Source organism: Enoplosus armatus, chromosome 9, assembly GCF_043641665.1.
Source record: "Enoplosus armatus isolate fEnoArm2 chromosome 9, fEnoArm2.hap1, whole genome shotgun sequence".
NCBI classification, from domain to species: Eukaryota; Metazoa; Chordata; class Actinopteri; order Centrarchiformes; family Enoplosidae; genus Enoplosus; species Enoplosus armatus.
Genome location: NC_092188.1, coordinates 24,512,512 through 24,535,272, shown reverse-complemented (window position 1 = coordinate 24,535,272; position 22,761 = coordinate 24,512,512). Strand labels below are relative to the sequence as shown.

General features: G+C 43.4%; 1 protein-coding gene across 1 annotated transcript; it reads left to right on the top strand.

The window, feature by feature from the left end:
- Positions 1-4,846: 4,846 nt before the first annotated feature.
- On the top strand, positions 4,847-21,879 carry sim1a (SIM bHLH transcription factor 1a). The gene is made up of 11 exons (XM_070912297.1): positions 4,847-5,021; positions 9,341-9,423; positions 10,674-10,763; positions 10,854-10,962; positions 11,079-11,164; positions 12,306-12,505; positions 12,650-12,756; positions 13,745-13,892; positions 18,909-19,074; positions 20,504-20,918; positions 21,161-21,879. Exons 1-11 carry the CDS (start codon positions 4,847-4,849, stop codon positions 21,877-21,879), a joined length of 2,298 nt encoding a protein of 765 aa, XP_070768398.1.
- The last annotated feature ends 882 nt before the right edge of the window (positions 21,880-22,761 follow it).

The window sequence follows — 22,761 nt, the reverse complement described above, 5'->3', positions numbered from 1 at the left end:
ATCCATGCGCAGAACTTTGCATTGGTACACCTTCATTTATAAATCCATCCTCGGACTGCTGCCCACTTATTTATCCACTTACGTGTCACTTAAACAGTGCTGCCAGGGCTTCATCACTCTTTCCATCCCCTCAGTCCGTACAAAAAAAAAAGCCCCCTCATCCTGGAACACGCTACAGCAGGAATTGAAGCTGTCCAGTATGATTCCCCCAGTGGATTTTAAACTACTTTTAGGAAATCTGGAGAAAGCATCTGTGGGCATTTGCTCTTGCACATAGTTTATAATTTAGTTTAAAAAACATCTTGTGCACTTATCACTTCTACGATTTGTGTTTCATTTCTGTCTCTTTATTGAATGTCCTGTCTGTAACTTTGTGTTGTATTGTTGACCAGGCCTCTCTTGAGAATGAGACCCTGTGTCTTAATGACATTGCCTGTTTAAATAAAGGTTAAATAATAAAAAAAAAAGAAACCAGACCTCTGTAGCTGGGGCTAGCAGCTCGAGGCTACGTTACTTCACTGGCATAACGCACCTGAATCTCCAACTGAACTCTCAGCAGTCTAGTTGCATTGTGGGTAATGTAAGCACCAGGTTTTGACAAGGAAGAAGAATGTGGGGTATAAATAAAAAAAGAAAATAGCTCTTGTTCTGCTGCATCAATTTATATCCTTTTTCTTTTCTTTTTTTTTTTAAACTGCCCATCGTGACTCAGGCAGTGCTACATGAGTGGAGTACTCTTCTATGGTACTGTAGGCTTAAAGATCCTGGTTTACGGCATCCTGGTGATGCTGACTGTGGCCCTTAAAACTGTGGTTAAGGTTAGGCAACTAAAACAGTTGGTTAAAATTGGGGGAAGATCATGGTTAAGGTTTTAAATTAAAAAAAAAAAAAGAAGAAGAAAAAAACAAACCTAATTTTAGGCCTGAGACAGAATGTAAACTCCAGTCTCTGGCATGAAAGTCAGATGCCGATCTACCTCCACACCCTTACATCTGCCTCACTACATGAAGGCCACATCACGTCCGTCACTAATAACGTTAATGATGGCTTTCCCAGTGTGACAGTGAGCCAGCAAACACACCACCAGAACCCGGAAACTGAAGGCAGTTAAATGGAATTCAGTCGTCATTCATTTGATTATATACACCTCTGCTTTTTTTTTTTTCGTGCTTGTATTGACTATCATTACATTTTTAAACCACATGTAGATTGCAGGACGTTGAGGTTATGTTTATACTTCAGAGCTGTTTATCGAGGACTGAATTTCTGACTGAATGACATTTGTTTTGCCTCTGCTTTAAAAAAAAAAAAAAAAAAAGTGGGCTGTATATAATCCAGTACTTGTGTCGGCACCAGTGTGCTTACTGTACCTGAATACACTTGAGAGAAAAGCTGAATCACTAACTGAGTGAGGGCTTTAATAAAGGCTTGGAGCAACCTGAAAAATCCAAAATTAGCATTCTGTGATCACACTGTTTTAGATTCTTTTTTTTTTTTTTTTGGACCCAATATGTTATAATATAAATAAATATAAAAATGTCTAAGCCAGAATATGACGTTTATACTAAAGGATGTGGTATCTTTCACCACAGTGTGAAGAGGGGTTTGAAAGAGAGAACATTTGCATGAAACATCACTGAAAAGTTTAAACATACAAACATAAATATAAACAATATATTGTGTAGGGGCTTACAAATTCGTGTTTAACCTAGAGCTGTGCAACTGATGATTATTTTCATTTTGGATTAATCTGCAAATTATTATTATTATTTATTTATTTATTTATTTTTACAATGAATCAATATCGGTCTATAAAACATCAGAAAACTAAAATAATATCACAACGCATCCTGGAGTACGAGCTAACGTCATTAAATGTCTTTTGTCCAATCAAAAGGCTGCATTTTACTTTTTAACGTGAGAGCAGGAAGCATCAAATTCAAATTCTTGCTTGAAAATGTTTTTTGTGTAGCCGATGAATTGTTCTTCAAAACATTTGCAGATTCGTTTCTTTAAGTAAACGAATGGATTAATCGACCAATCATTGCAGCTCTAGTTTAATCAATAATCCAGTGTAGGAATACTGGTTGCTTTTCTGGGGGCAAAGTGGTGTTGGGGAAACGCATGTGCGGAGGCGGGGGGGGGGTGGCGGGGGGTCTCACTAGAGGGGTCATTTTTTCGCAGTTGCTCTTATTTGCCTCGCTTGTCCATTCTTGGGTATATGCATATACACCTACCAGTCTCCTAATAAAACAATAGTAGCTGCATAACAACAACAATAATAATAATAATAATAATAATTTCTGTTGCATTATTTGCTCAAGAAAAATCCCAAACCGTTGTATGTGTGTATGCTGCGGTCCTGTAAGGGCACCCTTCTGGGTGTTATCAAGTATTTTAATTAAAAATAATAATAATAATAATAATAATAATTGAAATCAACTTTAAGATATCCAGGTGGTTAGCTGACGTGTTCTTCGGTTCTCTTTTAACATTACGGCCAGCCTGTTGTGGTCGCTGCGTGTCCGGGGTCCCGGGTTCCGTCCCAGTGCGACTCTGCGGAGACTTCATCATAAACGGAGGACTCTCGGTCGTCACATTTTCCACGGAACGCACTTTAATTGCCAGCAAATTTGGCGTCGCAGCGAAGGTTAAGCCGGCGTCAACCGCTCCGTGCGCCCGCGGCATCCCGGATGATTTCGACTCACCGCAGGCTGGATCCCATTACCGAGCGGGGGCCGCGCTGGCTCCGACACAACCGGGGAGGGAGAGAGAGAGAGAGAGAGAGAGAGAGAGAGAGTCACGGTGTGTGTGTGTGCCCGCTCTACCATCATCATCATCATCATCGTCCTGTTCTTTATGAGATGGAAAACAACAGCAGCCTAACATTTAAACTCGCTCTCAAACCTGCTTTCCTATAATGTCTTGAATCACAATGCACTCCCAATTACCCATGATCACATTCATAAAATACAGCTGCTGTATAAAGCATTGTAAAATATGTCAATATATATATATATATATAAAAGAAAGTATCCACATAGTAAAGTAGCCTCATGGCACTCCCCACTAACAGCCAACACTTGTCGCCCTGTGTTGTTTTGTAATGCGCTGACACAGTTATCCATCAGTAAGAATTAGTCCTGTGTTATAATGGGCACACCAAGTCTATATTCTAGTGTATTAGTAGTAGTATAGTCTGTACACCCCCCCCCCCCCCCCCCCCCCCCCCCCCGTAGGGATACTCAACTCAATTTTGACTTTTCATTTCCAACCAGTTATAAAAACTATTTCAACTTTGATTTCAGATTTAGAGACGTATAGTCTACATAGACCGAATGTATGTGTGTGTGTGTGTGTGTGTGATATAAGCCATAAATAACACCGGCAGCACTGCAGCAACGCATGTTTGGAATGTGTTTCGGGATCTTGATCTCTATTCTCTGCACAGGTTATAGAGAGGCCTCTCCCTCCACAGGAACACTATTTAGGCGTAGTGTAGCCTATACGCCAAACTTCATTCGAAAATCTGGCGGTTCTTAACAGCAAGCACCCCCCCCCCCCACACACACACACACACACACACACACACACACATTATAGATCATGTAACTTTCTTAAGGAAAGTTAACTGCTCGTAAAATCGACATGTTTGCACCAAATATTAAAACACGCTGCTTCCCACGGCTAACAAGTGTAAGCCCACGTGTTGTTGGCTGCAGGTTTCGGCAATAACAATTTTATAAATTATGAATATACATATATATATATATATATATATAATATATATATATATATATATATAAATAGTATATTAAGTTAAGTAAAGCTACATAGGCCAACACGTAGGCCAAATGAAAGGGAAGCTCCCATAGATTGCTAAAATCATTTTTACTAAATATGTATTTTTGTTGATGGACAATAAATGTTTTAAATGGACATATTTTTGAGGGAGTTCTGCACAGAGTATACGGGGCTCTGATGGGTTTTTCAATCCAGTTCGGGCCAGAGGTGAACATTTCCGCCAGCCAATCCCCGTTCCCCGTGAGGCACGTCATTATAAAGAGGAGCCAATGGATGCGCGAAGAGGATATCCAGTCGTCCAATAGGAGCAGAGTTGCTAGCAGTGGGCGGGCCTTCGAGCCTGCAGCATCGAGGAGGCTCTGGATGCGCAGCTATCCATAAAATCACATAGAATCCGAGATATGCGACTGCTGGGCTTTTCTGAAGGTTCTGCCTGGACACACTGAAGCCCAACAGGCGTCAGTTTAGCGGACTGTCGGTCGTGTCTGCCCCGAGGTAAGCGAACAAGCACGCGAATTGTAGATAAATGAGAATTGGAAAAACACAGCCACTGAATTTCTGTAGAAAGATTCAAACAAGTGTCCGTGTTAGTTTTGCGTTAGCTAGCGACTCAATTTGCTGTTTTATAGACAGGCACACGTGATGCCTGCCCAAAATGAGAGCACAAATATCTGATGAATGTTTCGTCCTGTAGGGCCTAATGTCTCCAGTGGTTCCACAAGTCCCTTTAACATCAGGTATGATGGACCCGAGTGTGCGGTGAGCCCCCCCCCCCTCATATGGGCTGACCCCCCGAAAAGACGCCTCTATAAATCCTCCGAAATCCAGGAATTAGCCGCGTCCCGTCTCGTCGACCAGCCACCGGAACACCTGGAAATATGGGAACGTGCCCACGCGCCGGCGGCTGTGGATTTTAGGTCGGGAAAATTAAAAAAAAAGAAATCTAGTTTCTTGTTTGGAGACGCCATGAGACACCTGGACACAGAGTAGCGGCCGGCGAGACAGAGCTGGGGGGTGGGGGGAGGTGGGGGGGGGGAGCGACATGAAGGAGAAGTCTAAAAACGCGGCCCGGACCCGACGGGAGAAGGAGAACAGCGAGTTTTACGAACTGGCCAAACTGTTGCCGCTGCCCTCCGCCATCACCTCCCAGCTGGATAAAGCCTCCATCATCCGCCTGACGACAAGCTACCTGAAGATGAGGATCGTCTTCCCTGAAGGTGAGCCGGGGGGTGGGGGGGGGGGGGGGGCGGTATTTTCTTAATGTTAATTCCTAGTTTTTCCCTTTCTTTCTTAATTTTCATGTCATTTTCTCGGTGGCAATGTGTGGACAGAAATCAGTCACTCCGTGTTACAAATATAATAACATGTATATTTAGCTAAAAACATTATCGTTGTACAAAGTTTCGTATATAACAAAAAAAAAATGTCGTTTTAATCGTCCACTTCGTTTTTTTTTAATTTAATTTCATTTAATTTTTTATTGTTTGAGCGCTACTGTCAAGAAAAAAAAAAAGCTCTATAAGCGGTCAAATGGATGGATAAATTAAAAAAATAAATAAAAAAGTGTTTACTGAAGTTTCAGCACGTTACTTTGGTGTATTGCACCTGTCTATTAAATGCTCTTTTCCTGGGCTTTCAGGAAATAGCCTAATGTCTTCATTGCGGCGACATTTTAGAATAGAATCAATTATTCAGATGTGTGTGTTCTTCGTAGTGAGTATATCGAGTCAGCAGCAGTGATGTGGTTTCTCTCCGCACCCCCCCCCCCCCCCTCCCGACCCCAACCCCAACCCCGACGGCCCCTGCCAGCGAGATTAGCTGCGATGAGGCTCCATCCTGCGTGACTGCTGCAGAGCCTCGGATATTAGTATGATGTGCACGTCTGATCCCCTCAAACATATGGAGCTCCTTGTAACAGTAAAGCAGGCTGTGGTGTAGGGGAAGGTGGAGCGACAAAGAGCCTGTGGGGGGGGGGGGGCAACAAAGGAACACTAAGGATCTGCGTGACCTGCAGCGAAATACCTTGTATTGATCATTTACATCACTGGATTAACATACAGGCCAGAGGAGATCCATTAGAGTACCAGCAGCCTGTCATTCAAGTTTTAATGATACATATTATTATATGTATAATAACATCCATTATTATTGATTATCTATCTTTATAATAATACACAGTCAGAGTCAAAACAGAGGAGAGAGGCATAATAATGATAAATGTCATCCGTTCATGTTAGCTGCTCATGTTGCAAGCTGAGGTTCTTATTACTGAACCACAGGAGTCCAAACAAAAAACAAAAAACTAAATATTAAGACTCTTCTGCATCTTCTTCCCTCCAAAGATCCATCATGTTCCAATTAGAGCTGCAACGATTACTCGATGAATCAGTGATTCCATCAGAAGAAAATGAGTTGCCAACTATTTTGATAAGTCCCGGTCATTTTTTCAAGCAAAAATGTCAAAAGTTTGCTGGTCCCGGCTTCTTAAATGTGAGGATTTGCTGCTTGTCTTTGTCGTATATGATGTGGCGGTAAATGAATGACTCTTTGGGGTTTTGGACTGTTGGTTGGACAAAAGACGCAATTTTCTTTTTTTCTTTTTCAAATCATGACAAGCATTTTTCACATTTGTTTTTTTTTTTAGACTAAAAGATTCATCCATTAATCGTGACAATAATCCGCAGATTGATCGTTGGTTGCAGCCCAATGAGGTGTCAGTGCTTTGTAAGGGGGCATGCGGACAGCACTGGACTGTGTTTTGCATGAAGAGCTCTTCTGTTGGGGACCGTCTGGCACAGTTCAGTAACACCATCGTCGCCTACATCCTGCATTTTTTTATTTTCTATTATTTTGCATGACTGGAAGATGTTTGGCCGTTCCACGCCTGCGCAAAAACACATATGCAAGTAAAGCTCTCTGAATATTTGAAGGGCCACTCGTGCTCATGCAGGCTGCTGCAGGGTTTTACTCCTCATGTCCTTCACAGGCCCCTTCGCTGTGTTTTCCCAATAAATCACCTCTGCTGATTTAAAGGCTGGACCTCTACGCTCAGGCTTCTCACCCCCCCCCCACACACACACCCACACACACACTCCACCATGAGCCACATGTGATGTGCTTTAGTCGCATCTGAGAGGGCTTTTGCATAAGTGAAGGGGGAAACTGAAAGTCTTCTAAAGTTTTTTTTTTCATTTTTTAAGGGATATTTTTTCTTTCTTTTTCTTTCTGTGACTTTGGTGGGTGGGTTACTTTTTATTTATGGCCCTCAGAGTGGTCAGGAGGGTGACCTTTGACCTCAGCCATGTTGTCCATCCAGGGGTTCAATTACATGACACCCCACACCACACATATCCTGCTGAATTGCTCCACTATGCCCTGAAAGAGATTTAAGCTAAAATCACTTGTTTAAATCTTTCAAATGAAATCTTATATATATATATAGATATATATATATTATGTTCACTGTGACTCAGCTTATTTGTAGGCTATAGCAAATGTCATGAGGGTGAAGACACAATGAGTAATATGCAGCGACTTTGTGTTTAATGGCTCAAGTGTAGTTTATTATTCCACATGGAGCTCCGCGTTGATTGGCCGAGTTGCGTTCTCAACACGCACCGCCAGAGTAACAGTGGCTGTTAAAGGGCTCCTTCTCAATGACTGTGAATGTGCGTGAATTTATTGTTAGGGCCCCGAGCGCCTAGAATAAATCCCTATGATTATTATTATTATTATTATTATTATTATTATTATTATTGCTGCTCTTCAGTTATGTGTCATTCTGCGTTAACGGGCACTCAGGTACCACACGGCCGAATTGTAAAATGTGGAATTATTAATGCTCTCGAAGGTGCGAGCGGTTCGCTAGATTTCTCTATCGTTTTATTGAGTTATTAAAACGAGCCTGCCATTCTGTCGCGTTGACATTGATTTGATATTTTCAAGAAATTTAAAATAAAATAAAAAAAGACACTGCAAACGTGTTTTTTTATTTTTTTCACTTTTCTCTTGTGTTTGCTTTTTTTATTTTTTTATTTTTCTTCTTCTTGTGAAACACCGGAAAGGCCTCTGAATCCTTCAAATGCAGAATAAAAATGTCTCCACCGTGGCCATCGTGCGCGGGAATAGTTTACGTCATTCTTTTAAAGGGTTAACAAGCAAAAAATAATAATAATAAAAAAAAAAAAAGCACTTCTCTAATAATGTCAAATAACAACAGTAATAATCTAAAATGAATACAAATAAAAGAACCGTCTGGTCTGAAATGTAATATAATGAATACAATCAGTGAATAAACATTTTTGGGTGGGAATAAAGCAACTGCAGGTCCCACACTTACTCTGTGGGCAGGTGAGCTCTGCGTCTCCGCTCAGCCACACAGGCCAGGCCAGGCCAGTGTGCCCCGCTGGTTTGATCTGGATTCTCCGCACCGGGCCCGCGGAACCTCAACCAAACGCTGAAGCCGTGTCTTCAGTATTAACGAGCTCCATAATTATTTCAATAAAGTCATAACCACGTTTCTTTCCGTAACCGCGTCGTTTTGTTTTGTTTAACCAATCGAATCCCTGGACAAGAAGCTCGGGATTAAATTATGATTATTACTTATTATTATTATTATTATTATTATGGCGATCAGAAGGGATTTTCGTTCCAACAAAAGCACAGCATTCCAACAATCCAACATTATATTAGCCTAATATTATTGTTATTAATAGAGGGCCTACAGGATATTCCAACCAAGTAACCATTTAGGGAAAGCCCCCCCCCCCCCCCCCCCTCTCTCTCTCTCCTGTGCGATGTGTTACTCCTATTTATTTATACTTTCACTTGTGGGTAAATTGATTGTGTCTTGTTTTGTTTTTTTTTTTAACGCAAGCTTGAAGTCCATATTAGGCCCAAGTGAAGCGGTGAAGCGCCCCCCCCCCCCCCCCCCCCTCCCCGCACGCCGCCTGTTTATTCTGCAGAGCGGGATTTGCATGTCAATGCAGCGCCGCCGCGCAGACCCTTGTTTGCTCTGTCCGCCGCGGCTCCGCGCCTCACACCACCCGAGATCGACTTCATTATCCCTGTAGTCAAATGTTTTCACGCTGTACCACATTTATTTATTCATTTATTTATTTATTTATTTTGCAATGATCCGGATTTGAGTGTTATGTTATATTTAAGAGCTGCAGGGTGTCTTTTTTTTATTTATTTTATTTATTTTTTTGTCTGATCATATGATGCAGTTAAATGTTTGTACAGTCTTTAAAACTGAAAGCCTATTCAGCAATTGTGTACCGAGGGATGAGGGGGTGACATTGCTTGGACTCTATCAGTGTGTGAAACCAGCTTATGGGGCACACAGGCATTATTGTTACCACTATTTGTTCTTACATTCGCTGCAATCAAAGCCTCTTCAGCTGCAGTGATAATGCAACCTCTAACTTCTGCTGCTTTACTGCAGCCGTCAGAGTGAGTGGGCTAAACTGCAGCGCTCCACTCGGAATATGAAGTTGTCTTCTCTCGGAATTACATTTTGTCCTCTGTGTCCCAGGCCTCGGAGAGTCCTGGGGTCACGTGAGCCGCAGCAGTTCTCTGGATGGAGTCGGCCAGGAACTAGGCTCCCATCTCTTACAGGTATTTGTACAAAAAATAAAATAAATTAAAAAAAAAAAAAGTGACTGAGATGCCACGAGCCCATTTAAATGAATCATTCCTGTTAATTCTACAGCTTATCTCTTTGGAAAATTCACCCTAACAAGACATTATTGTTGTTATTATTATTCAGCCATAGGTAGACTGTGTGTGTGTGTGTGTGTGTGTGTGTGTGTGTGCGTGTGTGTGTGGGGGGGGGGGGGTTTAGTGGCTACTGCCGTCTGCCTCCTGCTGCCTTCATTCATGTGCTTTAAGAGTGAAATGAGCTGAACACATTCCCAGTCACGCACAGAGCTTCGGTCTGTCCAGCAGCCCCTCTCACATCATCAGCAGCAACACAATGGAGCCCCGGCTGCGGGGCCGCAGGCCGGCCAAACAGGGCTACAGGCTGAGCCAGAGGGAAACCACAGGATGGCCAGTAGTGGTCAAACAAATGTAGAAGGGTGCCCGAAGCAGAGCTCCATGTATGTCGTTCTGGGCTACAGAACAGTCAGACAGGCTGGCCTAAAACGTAGCTTTGACAAAGAAGGCTGTACGCTGGCCACAGAGTAAGGACAAGTGGCCACGAGCTAGCAGCTACGGAAATAAGGCTGCTTGCGCTTCATTTCTGTGGTTTAGATTATTATCATTACAGGTAATGTTCCTTATTATCGTTATTATTGTTATTAGTTAATATTACAAATACTAATCATTGTATATTCTTCCGCTCCGTTGCTAGTTTAGTAGGTAGGCTGTACCTTGCTAAACTGAAAGCAGACTAATACAACAGCCAGTAATAAATCCCACCCTCATGAAGGTCATAATGTTCAGACTTTAATTGATTTAAAAAAAAAAAGAAAATGGGGTGGACAAAATATTAGAAACGGCAGCACAGACTTCCAAAATGACCAGAAAGTTGAACAGATTTCCACAGAAAGTGAACAGGCAGGATTTGCTGACTTGCGTTAGTTTGAGCTCGATGGACCCTCTGAACCTGTAATTTGCTGTCACCTTTTAAAGCATGTGCTCCATGTCAGTGTTATTTTGTGTTTGTTATTTCCTGCCTCTCTTCAAATCATTTTTGTTTTTTTATCACGATGTGTTGAAGCTGTGATAGCACCTCTGCAGAGTTATCGACAGTTCGATGACATACAATCAAAATGATAAGACGATGATAACATTGATTGTGTTAGAAGGCAAATCACTTTTGTTGCTATCTAATTTAATAACCCTCTTTTGAATGTTTGTTTCAGACGTTAGATGGCTTCATTTTTGTGGTTGCTCCAGATGGGAAAATAATGTACATATCAGAAACGGCATCAGTCCACTTGGGCCTGTCGCAGGTTGGTTTGACAAACTTAATGTGATCTCCTCTGCTGAATGTCGGGGGCCCGATGTGTCACAGCTTTGAGATGAATGTTCAATTTCAACAGGTAGAGTTGACAGGAAACAGCATTTACGAATACATCCACCCGGCAGACCATGACGAGATGACAGCCGTCCTCACCGCACACCAGCCTTACCACTCACACTTTGTCCACGGTAATCGACAAGCCCAAGGCACGTTGCGCTGTGCTGTGTGTGGCATGAGCTCACCATTCAGTGGAAATAACTCGTTTTGTTTGCATGTTTGTTTGTTTTTTTCCAATTCTTTGCAGAATATGAGATGGAACGCTCCTTCTTTCTGAGAATGAAATGTGTCCTCGCTAAAAGAAATGCTGGACTCACCTGCGGAGGCTACAAGGTAGTAGGGCTGTGCTGCCAAACTTTAAACACTTGACCATGTGTCTAATGACCACGTTTCTGGTGTCTAATCTGTATAAAAGTCACACTTTATAGCAAATGCATAGGCTTACTGTAGGTCTTTTGCACTGTATTTAAGGATAACAAGACTAGAAGTCTATTCTCAACCCACACGCTCTATTCTAAGTGCCTCACCAGTAGCGGTTACAACGTTGAGGATGGTTGAAGAGGAAAAGCTGTGGGGTCCATCAAAATCCAAAGGGTTCATCCTCAGCAAGCATGAATATGCCCGGCACGTTTTATGGCAATCTGTTTATTAGATTACACGGTGTCGCGTGTGCAAAGTTCAAATTTTCCCACCCAAAGATGGCGCCAGAAAAAGGGTTTGTGGAGTGTCCGAGATGAAAAGGGATCATCACGACCGTGAATATCCATAGCAAGTGTCATGTCAGTCTGGCCAGTACGTTGTTGGATGGACGAGGTCAACAAGGACTGTGGACACTATAGGAGGTTGAGATGGCCTTCTTGACCTCGGGAACAACATTTGCTGGACAATCTCAACTCAAGGTCCGCTTACTTGCTTGATCCAGAGCCTTTGACCGTATCGCATGATCTTCAGCAGCAGACGGAGGTTGCTCAGTTGTAAATGTAAACTTTCCATTTTTTTTTTTAGCACCTTTTTAGGATGCTGGTTGAAACGTCGAGCTGTTTGTGTGCCGATAAAGTTTGGTATGGTTGAAAACTCCGAAACAAGCAAGTACGCGGCCCTTCATTTGAGATTGTTTTTGTCAACTACAGCAGATATATCGTCTGAAGCCATGTTCCGTTTTCGAAGTTACAATCTGGGTGCACACACACCTGTTCAAAAAAGTTAGTTTGAAGCCTTACTAATGCTCTGGTCGAGCACAGGCGACATACTGAAATGTCATCGTCCAGGGTGACAAGAAAAGACACGGACTGGGACCCCATACTGTCCAAGCCAACTAGAACATATAGAGCGCTGCAGGGGTGACGTATTTTTGTAGGCCCTGGTTCCCTCCACTAAGAGCCAATGGGATTTTTCCACGGGATTTTGGATTTTTGCAGACAATAAGCTCTGTGTGATTCTACTTTCTCTGTCCATCTGTAAACCCCTGGCCCAGGTGATACACTGCAGTGGCTACCTGAAGATCCGCCAGTACAGCCTGGACATGTCTCCGTTCGACGGCTGCTATCAGAACGTGGGGCTGGTGGCCGTCGGTCACTCGCTGCCGCCCAGCGCCGTCACCGAGATCAAACTGCACAGCAACATGTTCATGTTCAGAGCCAGCCTGGACATGAAGCTCATCTTCCTCGATTCACGGTACGTTGGATGCGACGCGGTGTTCTGTAATCACCTGCACGCGGTGGATACGTGTATGTAGTTGTGTGGGTGGGAGATGTGGGAAGGCTTTAATGAACCCTGAGTGTGTGTGTGTGTGTGTGTGTGTGTGTGTGTGTTGCTCAGGGTTGCAGAGCTGACAGGCTTCGAGCCTCAGGATCTAATAGAGAAGACTCTCTATCACCACGTCCACAGCTGCGACTCCTTCCACCTGCGATGTGCTCATCACTTGTGTGAGTTAGGTTTGTTTTACCTTCCTACAAATTCTCTCTACACACACTCAAAGGCCGCACAACGTTGTATTACGTCTTCTTGTATTACGTCTTCTTGTATTACGCTGTTATATTATTTTACGTTATGTTGCCATGTCATGCCGTGTGTTTTGTTGTTAAGCAATCCAATTTCAAGGTATCATTTATTGTCATTTTACAACACGGGGTTTCACAATGACACGTCAGTTGTAGCCGCTCATGCTACACACACATAGAACATATAGAACAAAATAAAAACAACATATACTTATATACATCGATATACCCATACACATCATCTCCCTGTTGGACTGATTTACATATTCTGTTTATATATTCAAATATTTTTATTTATCATTTACTATATTATACTGTACTATTTTATACTATATTATGTTATAAAACATCGTAATATGTACAGCTTTATTACATTATATACCATATGATATTTGTATATTAATACAGATAAACACTAAGTATTATTATTAACGCTAAGTATAATCAATCTATATATTCAAGTGTGCGTTGTTTACATGTAGTAGACGTAATTCCATCACATCACAGTTACTTTTGTCTCTGATTTTCCCTTGTATAGTTTCTACATTTACTTCTGTTCTTATTTCAGTTTTATGTACCTTTTTATTATTGTTTCTATTTGACTGTACTTATTTCTGTCCTCGTGCTGCTGATCAATGAAGGCTTATCTTATTGTAATGTCAGGTCATATTATATTATATTTCATAAAACAGCTCATTTATAGCTATTCACAATACAATAAGATAAATAAAATACATTCAGTGCAGTTTTTCCAATCTCAGATCTGTGTGGATTTTAATCATTTCGCTGTAATTTGCTGCTATATTTCGATTATGTAAATGTCATCAAGTGCGCGCCGCACTTTGTTTGGATTTTCTTCCCCCACAGTAATCATTTTCTGTCATTTCTCTCGCATCTCTTTGGTCTTTTTTAGTGCTGGTGAAAGGTCAGGTCACAACTAAGTACTACCGTTTCTTGGCGAAGCATGGCGGCTGGGTCTGGGTTCAGAGTTACGCAACCATCGTCCACAACAGCCGCTCGTCCCGCCCCCACTGCATCGTCAGCGTCAACTACGTTCTCACGTGAGTATCTGGCAGCTAGATTTACCTTCACGACATCGACCCCTCACTTGAGGCGAACAGTGTTTGCCTGTGGTCGGTCGGCGGTCACCGCTGTGGTGTTGATTTCCCAGAGATCGCATGTTAATCAAGCAGGACGGCCAGGACTGTTTCAATGGCCGCAGGTTGCTTCGTCTGTCAGCCAGTCTGTCAGAGTGTTTGGCACAAGTAGGGTTGCAATTTGTTTGATTTGTTGACACACACACACACAACCACTCACAGTAGCTTTGTGCTTATAACGTGTAACTAGTGATGTATTCAATTCAGGTGATTCCTTTAAATTTAAATTTTTAGGTTTTTCACAATGTGCAAAACGTCTACATTGTTAAATTCGTGCTTTTTGAACTGTGCACTGTCTACTTGTGATCGGATCACCCAGGACGCATGTTAATGCCAGGTGTTTGTTTGTTTTTTTGATGAGGCATCGTCTCTGGTGACAAGAGGTGAAGTCACGAGACGAGAGTCGACAGTCTGTCCACACCTGCTGGGTGGCCAACGCTAGTTAGCAGTTGTCTGCAGGGATCAGGCTGAGGTTGTGTCCGCAAACACAAACAGGAGGAGATGAATTGGTGTGTGGACTTCTCTGCCCTGTCTCTCTCTTTGCTGAAACTGATAATTCAAGTGAATGTCTGTTCTCTACTTGGTTGAAGCATCTGGTAATGACAGCCCACACCTGTGTGAGATAACCCGCATGTTTTGCATGCACATAATGAAGACAGCCTGGCGGGTGGTGGCAAGTCTTTTATTAAGTATGCTCAACTATCTTGCACATAAAATCCTAGAAAATATATATATATAATGTTTCAATCTTGTTTTCAGTCTCCCTGCATTTTGCAGAAAAAACATAAATTAAAATCGTCATATCACCCAGACCATAATTGCCGTTTTGTGAAAGTGTTCACCTGCTAATTAAACACTTACACAATATATATATATGACTTGGTAGTAAATTATGAAACACTGTCTGAAAGGAATACAAACAAGGAAGTCTCACATCAGTACGTTCAAAGACACTCAACTTATCTGAATACCATGTTGCTCATTCACACATTTTTCTCTGCATATTATACAGCAGTAGCTCAACACTAGATAAGAAGTGATTCAGACTACTCATTTCCTTATTGGTAACACTGCCAATTAGGGATCCTCTCCATTCCACTACTTTTTTACCGGCTGTTTCCAAAGCTATTCTGTGTTTATTTCATGTTTCTACTTTTAAACACATTGGAAGAACGACAAATAAGATGTTCCGGTCAAATGTCAAGTACAAATCAACCAATCAAAAACAAATCCAGCAAAAAAACCCCCCAGCATTTTGAGTGAGTATTGCTGACAGTAACTAACTTTAATTAAACGATAAGTCTGATATTGCATATTTTTGTTGTCATCAAAAAATCATATGGAAAGCCCATTCTGTTAACAAGTATTGCCTGATTTATCTCATTCCTCTGTGCCATAGAGCTCCAAATGTGCTCTAATTGGGCCCCTGAAAATAGTGCCCAAAATTGTACTATGTCCTCTTGTTTGAGTAACATTTGATAAAAAAAAAAACTTAAAGATATATATAGTTTCATTTTTTTTCCCCTAAAACACTGGTTGCTTGAGTCCTTTTTTAAAGATTTACGTCTTCAGTAGGAACCAGTGGGCTTGGGGTTGAGCTTCACAGACAGAAAGTATTGACGGTCCGACTAACAAAGGTTTTTGGTCCTTTATAGAATATAGAATAACACCAGCCTTGACTTGAACACTTCGTCTTCAGTGGCTGTACACTGATATGGATATCTATTCCATCAGATGGAAAAAAAAAACATGTCTAGTGTAGACAGGGTGTGACCCTATATTCCAAACTGGAAACAAATGCATAACCCCGTGACACAAACTCGGTTGAATCACTGTCGTGTATGACTGGCGAAAGAGAAGCTCTATTTCTTTGAGAATGTTATGGACTACTACTTTACAAATGTGTAGTGGGACATATGGATTAGAGGACACCTTGTCAGATGGGTGTGGTGCGAAATGACAGAAGTGTCTGGCAGTTCTGGGGCAGAGAAAAGGGGGCGGCTCGGATCTCTGTTGTGCTATCATCCTCTGCTTTGATAAGATAATGAGTGTTGGTAGTAGAGATTTACGCAAACAGTTGCTGTGAGGCAATTAACTGGAGGTTAATTGGAAATATGACATGTGTTTGTTGAAGCCGGGGTTTGCACAATCTGTCAATGAAGAAAGTTTGTCATGTCATTTTTAGTCTTTATTGTGGTATGCTGAATGAGAAACAAAGGAAATGTGATTATGATTTCTTTGAGGGAAAACCAGAACTTTCCTGCTCTTTCTACCTTTCGCCGTTACCCGTGGCAGCCTTTTTGTAGCGGCGTCAGTCACCGAGTATAGTTTAACTGAGACCGGCGGCTCTGCCTGCAGAGTGCATAAACAGAGGCGGGCGCTGAAACATATCTGACTGGACTGGGATTTGCACTTGCTGGGCCTTTATCCTGCACAAACAGTCCAGCAGCCACTGGGTTCGCCGCGAAAATCCTCTGGCGCGCGAGACTCTACCTGCGTGAGCCACAATCCTATTAGTAAGTGAAGGGATGCCATTTACTTGCCTATTATCCTATTATTTTATCACCCCCTGATGTGCATATTTCACAGATGCACAAGGGAACGCGTGGATGAATCAGGCCAATAAAACCCTCCATTAAGCAGCACGGCTGGCTGCATTCAGAGGCAGAGAACAGCTTGACACACATTCCCTCTACCTCCTACATCAAATCCACAGCAGCTTTGTGTTTATGGCCTTTTAATTGATAGGCTTGTAAACTTGATGAGTGTTTATGGGCTCCAGCTTGCTGTGAATAAAGGGGGAATAAAGCCTCCTTTTCCTCCTTGTTCTGCGTTTGTAAATCTTTTTTTCATGAGACACTGTATGGATTGAGACACTTTTTTTTTTTTTTTTTTTTTTTTTTGCGTAATACATGGAGGCAACAGGCAGACAGTTGGAGGTGGGCAGGAGGTAGGCTTTTGTGGAGTCGGTTTGCCAGGTAACTTTCGTGTATACAGCCACGGATAACACAGCAGATAAGGCCACTGCACCTGCATGTGAACCCCCCACTGTGTGTTCAGTTCTGATAACCTCTGCACCTGCCACTGCCACCACAGCCTGTGACAGTGATTTAGCAATCCGTTGAATAAAGGCATGTCTGCAGCCAGAGCACGCAACCACATGTCTTACTTTCACAACAGTTACACCGTGCTGTTTAATCAACGCTGTTGCGTTCCATTCTGGGTTACAAACTCGTCACTCTGCTATCTTAGCGCACGCACTTCTCTGAATACAATACAATACAAGCACTTGCATTGATACGTCTACATTTTGCCACATTTGGTGAGTTCAACAATACATCTATACATGAGCAGCAAACAAAGATGTGACGGGGCTTTCTTGATTTTAAGGGTGTAAGATTTTTTTATTTTATAAAATATAATATACATGCATTTTATTAATTTCTGAGAAGAAGACATCTGAAATTTAAGGGTTATTTTATTTATTTATTATAAAGCCAGGCTGCTTGAACTACCAAAACGTATGTATGACGGTGAAATTAAATGAAAATGATCATACGGACACAGACTTGTGTTCCTCAAAAATACCTTACAGTATCCGCAGGAAATAGTCCTAGTACAGAATTGTATACAAATTGCTAATTTTACACAAACGTCCTGCAGGTGTTCATTATTTAGGTAAATTGTTCTGTGCTGTTATTGTTTTTTTATGCACTGAATATAATGAAATATATATTATTATTTTTTTTTTTAAAAGAAGTAGGCTACTCCCCCCCCCCCCCTTTTTTTGTAATTGAATGTGGGTGGGGGTTGTCAGTGTATATACAATGGTAAAATAGGGGTCCCTTAAGAAAAAAGGGAAAAGCGAGTTAGGACACCTTGAGGGGGTCACAGACTAAATCGCAAAAAGAATTAACAGGATAAGAAAATAATAACAATAATAATTCTTGACTTTTCTCTTGTGTTGACTCTGTTCTTGTGACATTCTTGATGAGTTCACCTCCTCTGGCCGCCTCTTTTTCAAAAGCTATTCTATTTATTTTCTCTATTTTATTTTGAAGCGCAGCCCTTCTGTTACTTAATGAGAGAAGAACATTATACACCTCGACAGTATTATATATCGATCATATCTGAGCTGCCGGCATCATAACTAGAGTAGCACTACTCAATGAACGTGATATTTTAGGACTCTCTCCAAAACGTAACAGATGCAAATCCTATGAAATGTGTCCACGCGGATGCATGAATTTGTGTTTGTGTGGAAAGTGATTGAGACGGGGGGGAGGGGGGGATGATGGATCACTGTTTGTCTCAAGTAAACCCTGTCCAGGTTTTCTGTTGTCTCAAACTTGATTCATCATCCATGGTGGAGATCTGTAGAACACACGAGAAATCAATTCCCATTTCCCAGTAGTGAGGTGTCCAAGCTTCTCCTACGGGCCTGATTTAGCCAGACATAGCCTTTAATCTCCCACTGTATTTGATTGGACAGCTTTCCCTCTGTAGAGTGTTTGTCGACGGCCTTGCTGCAATCCTTCTGGTAAAACAAGCATCCTAACAGCCGTTCCAGCCCTCTTAGCACACCCCACCCCTCCCAGCAGTCACACTCTCTCACACACACACACACACACACACACACACACACATCTCTCTCATGCTGGCCCCCTCCGCACCACGATGAGGCTCTAATTGCTAAACAGATGTTAATTGGTTTTTGCACCTCGAGGAAAAACCAAACACACAGGTACCCCCCCAAACATGGGATGTTTGGGTTCTTTAATAAACAGCCTTTCCAGGGGACTGGGGTCTCTCTCCTTGTTTAGTTGTGGACCGTGTTAAATCTATGACATGCAAATGGAAAAAAGACATCAACGATATTACTGTGAATGCACCAAATGGAATTTATGCTTGTGTCTTTAGGGAGACCGAGTATAAAGGCCTCCAGCTCTCTCTGGACCAGGCCACGTCCAAGGCCTCTTTCCCCTACAGCAGCAATACCGCCAGCAGCCTCGCAGAGAACTGCAGAGCTCCCAAGAGCAGAGTGTCCCGGCCCAAGACCAAAGCTAGACTCTCGCCGTACACGCAGGTGAGGATTTAACGTCGAACTGGACTTTCCAACAGGGTGGTCTCCAGCCTGAGGGACGCTTCATATTGAGGTAGCACTTTCCGGTAGGAAGTTTAAAAACCTCACGTCGTGGAACTCGCTCATTCCGGTGTGACGCCTTGTTTTGGCTGATTTTGAAGGGTGCACACAGTGTGGTTCCTTAGGTGAGGTAGCATCATGTATTATTGAAAGGACAATTCTTGGTTTGTTACAACGTGGGCTGTTGTTTTTATAGTTTTGTTCATCGTTTCTATCGGTTTTTCGCCAAATAAATTGGAAATACGGGAATAAGGGAACGTGTGACAGGTGACATTGCTACAATGAAGTCTGATGAAGCAAGGAACTAAAAAAAAAAAAAAAAAAAAAAAGCCAACAGTTCAGATGGATTATTTAAACCACTTTATTTTGGTAATGGACTGAAAGAGTGAGATCGCAGATGCAAGCAGAGAAAGGGAGTTGCCTTCGCAGGAGGGCTGTGGTCATCATCTGGACCTAAATCCGAAAGGAGCTCAGAGTAGTTTTTTTTTTTGTTTTTTTTTGCATTGAAAGGAGTCAGTTGCGGTGCTTTGGGCAAGTGATTATCATCATCATCATTTATTTATCCCATATGGTCTGCAAACACCTCAGGATCTATGAACCGGAGGATGTGGCTTGGAAGACGGACGTCTAGGCTACTTTACTGAGCTTAAAAGCCGCGGAAAACTTTATTTGGAGGTAAAACTGAAAGTGAGTCGAGCCGATAATTCACAGGCAAAACTATGTGCACACAACTACTGCAAGTATGGTAAAGCAGGAAGTCATCTGTTAACTGACGGGATGTTCACAACAGACAGTTTGAGTAATCCTTTTATTTGCCTTTGCTTTCTCTTCCAAATAAGTTTGGCTAACCCGGAGGATTTCTTCACAACCTTTTCCTCTTGTCCCGTCAGATGTCCTTATAAAGACAAGGGCGCGTCAGTAGCCTAATGGCGAAGGCGCATGCCACATAACCGCAATATTCACAAAATCACTTCCCGGCCACGGACCTTTGTCGCATGTCGTACCCCCATCTCTCGAAAATCCTTTATTGATAGGTTCTCTGATTTCGGTAGGTGTTGTAGGATGGGCTAGCTCTGCCTAAGGAACCAGCGGAGGTCGAAACGGCGCTAACATTGAAATCACCCAAGCACTGTAACGATACTTAAAATGAAATATTATTGAAATTGTGACGAAAACAAATTAAAAGACGTGCCCACATTTGTAATTAGCTTGTTGTGGTGGCCCCGGTGGCTGCTTGGTGTGCTCATACCTGAGATTGATAATGTCCATGTCAAACATTCTATTGACCCGATGGTCTCAAATGTGGCTCCTAGAGGTTGTGCCACCTCATTTGATGGCTCTCTTGTCTCCCTGTCCACACTTGTCACCGCAGTATCCTAGTTTCCAGACAGAGCGGTCAGAGTCTGACCAGGACAGTCCCTGGGGCAGCAGCCCGCTCACTGACTCGGCCTCCCCTCAGCTGCTGGAGCGGAGTGAAGGCCTGGATGCCTCCTGCGTGTACAGGCAGTTCACTGACCCTCGCATGCTCTGCTACAGCCTGTCCGACGAGCAGCATCACCACGCCACCGGCAACGGCTACACACATCTCCACGCACACGGGCAAGGTCAGAGCTGTGAGCGGGGTCGATGCGAGGCGGGGCGATATTTTCTAGGAGCGCCTCCGTCTGGCAGAGACGCGTGGTGGGGCGCCGCCCGGTCCATCCTACCGCTAAGCAAGAGCTCCATGGGGAACCACGACGGATGTGACAGCAGCATGCCGCACATCACCGCCATCCACAGCTACCATGGTGAGGACTAAGACCTGGACCATGTCCACTGTAGAGACTGAACTGTATGGGCAGTTGAAGCCTCGTATTAGACTGTGCTGATATTCTTCCACCCACTGTTGTGCTAGCTTGTTTTCACTCGTTCATGTCAGAAAATCCAACAGAGTTACGAGGAACTTGTGGAAGCCATGCTTTCTAATAATGACCTAACTTCTTGTTAATGCTTCCTCTGCATTGGCTGCTTTCATTGTGTCCTCCTGCAGGCCGGGGCCACTGGGACGAGGACAGCGTGGTCAGCTCTCCAGATGGGGGCTCAGCCAGTGACTCTGGGGATCGGTACCAAGCTGACCACTACCGTTGCAGCCCGCAGGAACCCAGCAAGATCGAGACGCTGCTCCGAGCCACGCAGCAGATGATCAAGGAAGAAGAAAGCCGCCTTCTGCTGCGCAAGGGCTCTGCGGATGCCCCACTGGGGCCGGCCAATGGGCTGCCCAAGGGCCCTGGTCCGTGCTTCACTCCCGAGTACACTCAAGAGCCCCCGCCGCTGCAGACTGTGGTGTGTCGAGGTTTGAGTCAGGTGATCAGCCCTGCGCCTAGCCCTGCCCCCCTATCCAGGCTCAGCAGTCCAGGTTTGGAGCGCCTCCACAAGCCCAAAGACTACCTCCAGACAGACGTGTCCCCCCTTTCTCTGCCATTACACCACCAGTTTGGTCGGACGGGCCCATGCTCGGCTTCCCCCACCCCGGCCCCAGCCCTCTACCCCTCCCACACACACGCGCGGCCCTACTTGGACAAGCATACGCCCTACTCCCTGACAGGCTACACTCTGGAGCACCTCTACGACCCAGAGAGCCTCCGGGGCTACTGCACCTCCACCAGCACGGGCTCCACCCACTACGATATGACCCCTCACCTACGCATGCCGGCAGAGCAAACCCCCGGACACAAAGGCACCTCTGTCATTATCACAAATGGCAGCTAACACTTACCTAACGCACACACAATGGGACCGCAGTCACACAGCCTGAGCCGGTCAGCTCCGTTACAACATTAAGCCATTGCCATTCTGGATCCTGGTTTTTCCATCATACTGATCAATTCTGATTCCAAATCTGAATTTGTTGCGTTCTTTATCGAGCGATATTGAAGCCATGTTTCCACCAAAATGTTCCATCAGTTAATGAGCAGCCACGATCAAAAAGTAGACTTCGGGGTAGCTGATAGTGAGTCTGCTTGGAATCCACTTGGTTATTAGACATATTTACACATAAACCTAAGGTAACAGCACAGTACCCCACCCTACCCGATTTAGACTAAATATAATTTGGACCCCAACTTGACTCAGATCCCAACTTGGTCTTACATTCTTTCCGGGTGGAGCAGAGATCCTCCAAATGAAACGGCAAAACATGGTGTTTCTGCGTTCCCTCTCGAGTGATACACAAAAGCGGTCCCTGATCTGATGCCCCTGTCAGCAGGACCACAACATTTGTCCGTGCCGTCCAAAACCGTTATGTGTGGCTGTTGAACAATAACGACGCTCTGGTTTAGGCACCAAAACAACTTGGAAAGATCCTGATTTGGGTTCAAATAAGCACTTCGTTAAAAGTCGGGGAAACGTTTGTGGTTTGGGTTGAAATGAGTATTTAGGGGACTTTGTCGTCACGGTTCCAATACTGCAATAACCACATGGTTAAGATAAGGGAAGGGTCGTGTCCATGATTTAAAGAAACAACGTCGACTATTTGTTGTAGCAATCCACTCCGACCTCCCTATGCGGACTTTGTCACTTTATAATAATAACATCACCTGACTTCCCCCTTTTGCTCCTATGGCCGCTTGTGGACGTTGTCATTTGAACATA